The sequence below is a fragment of the Meleagris gallopavo genome, chromosome 3 (assembly GCF_000146605.3).
Source record: "Meleagris gallopavo isolate NT-WF06-2002-E0010 breed Aviagen turkey brand Nicholas breeding stock chromosome 3, Turkey_5.1, whole genome shotgun sequence".
Taxonomy (NCBI): domain Eukaryota; kingdom Metazoa; phylum Chordata; class Aves; order Galliformes; family Phasianidae; genus Meleagris; species Meleagris gallopavo.
In genome coordinates, this window is record NC_015013.2 from 48,387,509 (window position 1) to 48,395,744 (window position 8,236).

Sequence of the window (8,236 nt, forward strand, 5' to 3'; positions counted from 1 at the left end):
TTATTCAGTGCTTTTGGAACAAATAGCTGGTACGAACTCAGAAGGTAACAATTTGCCCTCGGGTGATGCTGCCAAAGAACTGGCTGAAGCTCAAAGAATGATGAGAGAGATGCGAAATCGCAACTTTGGCCAACTGCAAACAGATGCAGAGAAGGAGAGAACAGAAGCTCGGCTGTGTAAGGGCTTGTTCTTTAAGCTTCTTGCTCTCTAGAAAGATCAACTTTAAATCTGAAGCATCGTTGGCTGTTTGCAATGAGGAATACAGAGAGGGACAATTTGCAGTGTCTTGCTGGGACTTGTAGCAGTTAGCCAAAATGAAAGCGGTAGAGGAGATTTAAAGGCCTTCTTACTTTGTTAGTAATAAACTGAGTTGTGCTAGGGAAGAAACCCAGTAGAGCCCTCTAATAATACAATGAATCTCAGTAAAGATGTGGCCAATTATACATAGTTAGCCAGTACTTCTGTGCATTATAATATATATGATACAGCATATGAAGTTGTTACAGAGAAATTACACTTGTAATTTAACAACAGATTTTAAGAAGCTCTTAGAGTAGTACATAGGTCAGATCATACAATGATGGCTGGGCTAGTTTTATGTTTTCTGTTCTCTCATTAACTAGTTGTAGTCCATTTTATGTTCTCCGTATGTAGTTGGCTGGGACATTCATAAACCTTATATTAATAAGCCTGTGACTGCGCTGACCTCACTGTTATCTCCTAACAAACACTGTAGTTGAGAAATGTGAAAGACGTGGTTGATACTAATTTCCCCTAACTCTGAACTTTGATACCTTCTCATCAGTAACTATTCTGTATCCTAACATGTAGGCATTGAAATGGAGACTCTTGAAAGTGTGATTCATTTGACCTATTTTATGTTTCTGCTTTCTGTGAAACAAAACATGCCTGAATCTCAGCTGATTAAAGAGGAAGCTTTGATGTCTAGCTCAAATGTAGACGTCTACGCTGTAGGTGAAATTGGTGATGAAACAATTCAGTATTTGCAGAAGATTAACTTCATCCTTATTTAATTTAGAAATAGCCAAATAAACACTGATCTGTGCTCAGTGTCTGCAGCAGCAAATTTGTGAGTAAATTTAATGCAGTGAGATGCTGAATAGTATCTCTGCTACAGTAACACTGGATCTAGTGCTGCAAGGATGTTATGTAATTTCTGCAACCCTAAGTTGTTTTGTTTTTTTAACCCTATATGTCAGACCTTTCTAAAGGTGGTTTGTTCCAGTTCCCTTCTTCTCTGAACAAAGCTTTTCTTTCTGGTCCCAATAATTCAGTACTGGCACATGTTAAGAATGAACTGCAGAAGTACCACCAAGAAAATCATGGACTTGTTAAAATTATGAGGGATTCATTGAATGAATATGAATCCAAACTTAATGATCTTCGTGAAGCTCTGAATGAAGCAACAGGACAAACCAAACAAGCTGAGAACTTAAACAGAGAAAATGGAGTTCTATTGGAAGACATTAAGGTACTGCTGGGGTTTGAGAGAATAAAGTTAAATTTCAGGAGATAAAACTAAATTTAATTGTAATAAAATTACATTTAATTTGACTGTGCAAAGCCAAGTAACACTAATTCTTTAGACTTATTTTCCCAAGATCTCTTTTCATCTTTTGAGTATGTATGTATATATGACCAGGTGTAAATGTAGTCTGCTCCCACTTGTGACCTTTTGATGTAATGAGAACAGGATGATAAGGATGCATTTCTGAGGAGGGGGCAAAAAGTCTTCGCTTGACCATTATTCTTTAGTTGCCACTGCTTTTGTTTCCTATTCTAGATCAAATCACTGGTTCTGATATACATCCCATAGTAAGTTTCTTGACGTAATTTGCTCCAAAAGCTGTAAAAGATGAGGAAAATGTGTCCAATACTGTTAAATTATTTGAGATTAATAGTCCACAGAACTGCTTTTGAAGTCTGATGAGAAATGTGGCAATGCTTCCATTCTTGAACTCTACTTGATTTCTTTCAAGCTGATAGTAAAAGAGAGATGAATGTGCTTCAGGATGCATTCTTTTCAACAAATTGTATTTTTGCTAAAGCATCACTGTTTTGTAACTCTCATGCCTAGCCAGTTTGCTAACACTGCTCAAGCAAAATAATTTCTATGTTCAACTGTTCTTGTAAATGTTGAATTGCACCTTTATGTGCATGGACAATACAATATGTGTGTTGCTTGAGTGTGCAAAGTTGTCTGAAAAGATGGATGCATCTGTTCACGTCATAAATCTGCTGCTACAATTCTCTGTTAGAGACTTTTTACAATGACAGAAACACAACTGAGGAGAGTTTAATACCCTTACCTGCAATACCTCTTGTCTAATTGTGTGTAATGCTGTGCCATTACCCTAGAGCTATTCTGTGAATTGTCACGATTACTGTTCTAGACCAAGAACTTCCATTTGTTTTCCCATCAAGAAGGTAAAATGGGGAGGGTTCACACCTCCTTTTTAGTGACATCCACAGATAAAGGGATGATTTAAAGATCTTATTTCTGCCTTTCAGAGAACAGAGAAGATCAGATTTGTCACTTGGGAGGTGTATTTAAAGATTCCAGGTTTGCAAGGACAAAGCCTTAAATGGTCTTAAATGGACTGTTGATCTAGGCTGACACGTACTACTTCTAGCTTGTCTGAGCAATAATGACTGAACTACTGTGGTCTCCTGCTCAGCTGTCTTGGTGAGCCATGTGCTATACCAGTGCAAACTCCCAAGTTCTGTCACTATTCTAACCCATAGGATTAGATCCTAAACACTACAGATAAACATAGCAGTAGCATCTTTGAGGAAAAAAAAACAAACAAACAATCTGTTGTGCTCTAGGTGATTTGTGTGCCCTGATGTGCTCACAGATGTGATTTTCCTGCTTCTTAATTATAACCCAATCATCTGATATTCAACCATTTATTTTCCTCAGAAACGAATTGATGAGACAAACATACAACAGAACAGCATCTTGGATATTTTGAGCTCTGCCCAAACTTCCCTGACACAAGCTAACAGTATGCTTGGATTACTGCTGAAGAGCAAAGAGGTATTGTTAACCTGTTTAGGCTAAGATTTAAAAAATCCAATACTTTGCTGACACTTCAATGGGTAGCTGAGCTCAGTGGCTAGGACATGAGCCTTGTATAAAAAAAAAAGACAGTGATCTCAGCACATTCTATAAGGAGCCTGCCTGCATAAATTTCTGGAAAAGCAGCTTGTTGAGGGTTATGTGTCTGAGTAGACACTGAGCTGTGGATATCTGAAATTTGAGAGAATGTCTTTGAGAAATATCATAAGTGATTGTGCTGTTCCTGTATTTGTTTCTAGGCAATTGCTTCCACCTGGAAAATATGCTAGGCTAAAGAGACCTCTGACTTAGTACAGCAGCTTTCGTGCTTCTGTATCCATTATATTAAAAAGATAATGTAATGACTAGCAATTGTTTCCAACAAATTCCAAAGTAGGTTGGAAAGGGTTAATTTTCTCCTTCTCAGTCTTCTCAGGGGTGAGACTTATATATCACTGATGGTGATAAATTTATTTTTTTCTTTATAAACCTGTAGGAATATGAAAGCCTGTCTGCTCAGCTTGATGGAGCAAGGAAGGATATGAATGGAAAGCTCACAAATAGCTCCTTATCAGCAAGCAAAGAGCCTTTGGTGGTGAGGGCTGAGGAACATGCCAAATCTTTGCAAGACTTGGCAAAACAACTGGAAGAGTATGTTACTGTTCCTGTAAATGAGATACTTTTGTACACAGTGTTCACAGTTGCAAAGCTTTGTGTGTAACTTCACTTGTTTTAATGACCATTTGCAAAGTTAGGAAAAAAAAAGTCATTTTTTTCTGCTTCTGCACAGATGTTTTCTTTTCATCCCAAACCCAAGTCATCTTGTACTTTTCCTGATCACAGGAAATATAGCTCCATATTACTGTACTATTGATCAACAAGACAGATTGTCCTCAGGTAGAGAGCAGATAAGTGTTTATGGTATATTTTTTGATGATGTGAATTCCTGTATTTGTAGTCAGGGATGCCTTTATGATGTCATTGAATTGAGGTAAATAACTGTAAGATATGCCTTTTTAGCTTTACTGAGGAAAATAATCCTATAGTTTTCTCATCCTTCAAGGAATCTTCTGGAAAGACAATATGAGAAAAGAAATGAGAAATCTGATATGAATCTGCTATTTCTCCTTTACTTGTACTTTATGTTGGAAATATGAGTGAGGTTTTGGAGGCCTTTCACAATATATCAGGACAAAATGAAAGAAAGTGAAATCCTAATTTTTTTTTCTGTGCAAGTTGTTTGCATTTTGTCATCACACCAATTAGAATTGTCTGTTGTTTCTGGCTCCAGAGCTCACGCACTGTTTCTTTGGCAAAAACACAAGTGATCTTGAAGCTGCTTCACTGTGTGTGTCATCTACCACTTCCGTAGAGTACTGAAGCAGCCCGAGATCATCTGGAAGCCACTGTTCTCTAGCTCCTCTGAGCTGACCTGTATTTGGGAAGCTGGAATGAAGGAGGCTTATTGGTGTTGTGCCCTGGGCAATATTCCCCATCCAAATCAGTTAAAGACTGACTGTTTGGAGGTCTACAGTCCATTTTTTCCAAGTACCTGAACTCTTCCAAGTTCTGAAGAATCATTTTGTATATTGAAATTTTCTATTTTGAAATCAAAGTTCTAAATGAAAAATGTTTCCTGTATTGGCATTAATTAGAAAATACTTGATTCAGGTCTCTTCTCATAGTCTATAGTCTTTGTAGAAGGCTACATTTTTTCACCCTTGTCCCCACAGAATAAAGAACAATGCTAGGAAGGATGAGCTGGTAGGCTGTGCTGTGGAAGCTTCTACTGCATATGACAATATTATTAATGCCATCAAAGCTGCAGAGGAAGCAGCCAACAAAGCTGGGAGTGCAGCTGACTCAGCTTTATCAGTAAGTACCTACAAGCAGCTAAAATAATGGTACAATGATGTGTATATATGTTGTTTGTTTGTTTTGTTTTTGCTTTTCTACTCTCTGAGAAGCACCAAAATTGAAGTCCTCTGTGTCCTGCTATGTTGTATTGATTTGTGGCCATTATATGGGGAAGCTGCTATTCTTCACATTCATGTATTTGTCTTGCTCCAGCACAATTCAGACTTGCTACTGCCTTTCTGATGAGGCTGTCCATCTGAATGCTTCTTGTCCATTTCAGTGCAAAATAGAGTGATGAATGAGGCAAACCCAGTGATCATTGAGAGCTCTTTCAGCTATTCTCTTTTACTTTGCACTAGTAATGCACATAAGCTCTTCAGCAGAGGATTAGCATCTAACAGCTAATTGTTTTTTAAGGTATTGTTCTTTGTATAAAATCACTGTCTTTCTATAGCTGTTTTTATAAAACTGGATTGAGCTTTCTCTTTTACTCTTTGAATGTCAGAATAATTATTAAAGCAGTCTTACAATCCTGTGCTTCTATGACCAGACTGTGAAGAGAGAAGACCTATCAGGAAAAGCTGCAAAGTTGAAAGCTGAGAGCAGTACGCTCTTGAATCAAGCACAGGATACTGAAAGGACATTGAAAGGTACTGAGAAATAAAGTGAGAATAGAAATGTTATCATAGACTCACAGAATCATTTAGGTTGGAAAAGACCTCTAAGATCACCAGGTCCGACCATGAACATGACACTGGTAATTCTACCATTAAATCACATCCCGAAGTACCACACCTACGTATCTTTTAAATACCTCCAGCATGATGGATCAACATCAGAAACTTTCATTAAATCACAAATTTTCACAGTTCTGCAAAGCTCTGTAGCATGTATTTTATCAGAAGAGGATAGTTCCATTACTGTGGGACACATTGTGATGTTTTTTCTAAGAATAAAAAGACAAAGTGAATTTCTCACCTTTATTGTGCTACCTATACTCCTTTTCAGCACTCAGGTCCAGCAAATCCTTAGACCTGCACATGTTTTACAGTGCATTCAAGCCGCACAACCCAGCCAACACAGAGGTGATATTTCTGTATAATGTTCATAAAGGACCTTCACTGTTTTGCAGCTATTGGTCCAACCCTCGAAGACATAAAGCAAAGACTTGGAGTCACTGATGGAAAGAAGAACACACTACAGATTGATCTTGTTACTCTTCAAAATAATCTCAATAGGATAAACAAAGGTCAGTTATTTACTCATCACTTCTCTTTTGCCTCTTTAACCAGTTAATGTAAGAATCTACACATGCATTTTTGTGCCTTTCAGATGACATTGACAACATCATCACCAGTGCAAAGAACATGGTAAAAAGTGCCAAGGACGTGACAACTAATGTACTGGATGAACTGCTCCCAATTCAGGAAGATGTGGAAAAAATGAAGGGTACCTATGGAAGCACACAGAGTGCTGGCTTCAGTAAAGCATTGACAGAAGCAAACAATTCAGGTTGGTGTTGTTTTCTATTGTGGGTTCTTGCTATCTGCTTAGTCACTGCTAATCATCTAAAAGTTGGCTATCTAATCTAAGCCAGTATTGTGAACTTCCTCCACTGCCAGTCAGAAGGAGCAAGCACTGCAGAAGGAGAATTAGTCTCCTTAGTTGAAAGGTAATATGATGGCTCGTTTCAGAAGACTTGAAGGCCTGTAATCAGTGGTGTACCTAGAAGTCCATACTGGTTCCAATGCTACTTAACATGAATGATCTGGATGGTGGGGTAAAATGTACCCTCAATAATTTTACCAATGACACAAAACTGGGAGGTGTGGCTGTTATGCCAGGGGAATTGTGCTGCCATCCAGAGGCAGTGGTTCTGCAGGCTGGAGAAATGGGCTGGCAGGATTTTCATGCTGTTCAAAAAACGGAAGAGGAAAGTCCTGCACCTGGTGAGGAAGAGCCACAGGCACCAGGACATGCTGGGAGCCACCCAGCTAGAAATCAGCTCGGCAGAAAAGGACCAGGGGATCCAGCAAGTTGGATGTGAGCCAGCAGTGTGTCCTTGCAGCAAAGAATTCTGTAACATATGCCCCAGTAGGTCAGACCAACAGTTCACTTGTGTTGGTATTCTCTCTCCAACAGTGGCAGAAGGACATGCTACTTGGGGGGATGCACTCGGACCTGATTCCTGTTGTTCATTATCCTCATTATTATCTCCCTTATCCTAATGAAAATAGTTCTGTTATCACCCTACTACTTTTCTATTACGTATTCATATCCCATATTTATATATGTTTTCCTCCTCCATTCTACATTTAACAATGTGGATTTTTTTCCCATTACAGTAAAAAAACTGACAAACCAACTTCCAGATCTGTTCAGCAAGATTGAGAGTATCAACCAACAGCTAATGCCAATAAGCAATATCTCTGAGAATGTAAACCGCATAAGAGAGCTGATTCAGCAGGCAAGAGATGCTGCAAATAAGGTCTGTCTTGAATATTGCAATCATGCTTGTTCTTAGTGTTTTGGACACTGCAGTGCTTTTGTTCCTCTTTATAAATCATTTTGTTAAAACATTTATGAAGGATCAGACATAAATTTAATTTAATAGCATAACCCAGCACTTAAATTTACTATGTTGATGAGAAGCGTAATTCATACGTAAGAATGGGTGGATGCAATAGCATCCAGTTTCATCCTTCTCATACAGTCTATTTTTCCAGGTCAATTTTCAGATCTTATTTATTCAAGAACCATTTTTCTTTCAGTTACAACAGGGTGACTTTGGCAGCAGGGGGCAGAGTCAGCTCTGCAGCCTTAGAGGCAGGGATCTCTACCCATTTGTGGTCAGTGGAATGCTGGCGTTTCCAGAAAACCTGCAGCCCTGTGCTTTTGTTTCTCCATCTGCCTTGACATTTTAGGCATCAGCTATAGGCATCTTGCTCTTTCTCCATTTAAGCAACTGCGGTAGTTGTTGTATCAATGGCTGGCATGGCCTCAGGTGGCAGCAGAAACATCACTGAGGTAAACACAAATAACATGCAGTGTATGAGAAGAATTTGTGACTATAAGTAGCAGTAATAGGATATGTATTTATTATTATCAGAGGAGCATTACAATTTCCAACAGACAGTCAAGTCCAGAAAAATGAAGCACTGAGGTATGTATGTAGACATGTAAATAATTCATAGGCTTGCTCTTTAGAGCCACAAGGCACATCCTTTCCATTACATGTAGTAAAAGTAACAATTATTCAATGGAAATGAGGTTAAGGCTGGTTAGTGATTGGAGTAA

At 38.5% G+C, this 8,236-nt stretch overlaps 1 protein-coding gene across 1 annotated transcript in view; it reads left to right on the forward strand.

The window, feature by feature from the left end:
- The window catches only part of LOC100540219 (laminin subunit alpha-3), a 66,304-nt gene that overhangs the window by 41,491 nt on the left and 16,577 nt on the right, over positions 1-8,236 (forward strand). The window contains exons 30-38 of the mRNA XM_031552836.1: positions 9-176; positions 1,296-1,492; positions 2,945-3,061; positions 3,579-3,733; positions 4,816-4,957; positions 5,490-5,589; positions 6,072-6,188; positions 6,272-6,451; positions 7,285-7,427. Coding sequence (XP_031408696.1) covers positions 9-176; positions 1,296-1,492; positions 2,945-3,061; positions 3,579-3,733; positions 4,816-4,957; positions 5,490-5,589; positions 6,072-6,188; positions 6,272-6,451; positions 7,285-7,427 — 1,319 coding nt within the window. The remainder of the gene's footprint in view (positions 1-8; positions 177-1,295; positions 1,493-2,944; positions 3,062-3,578; positions 3,734-4,815; positions 4,958-5,489; positions 5,590-6,071; positions 6,189-6,271; positions 6,452-7,284; positions 7,428-8,236) is intronic.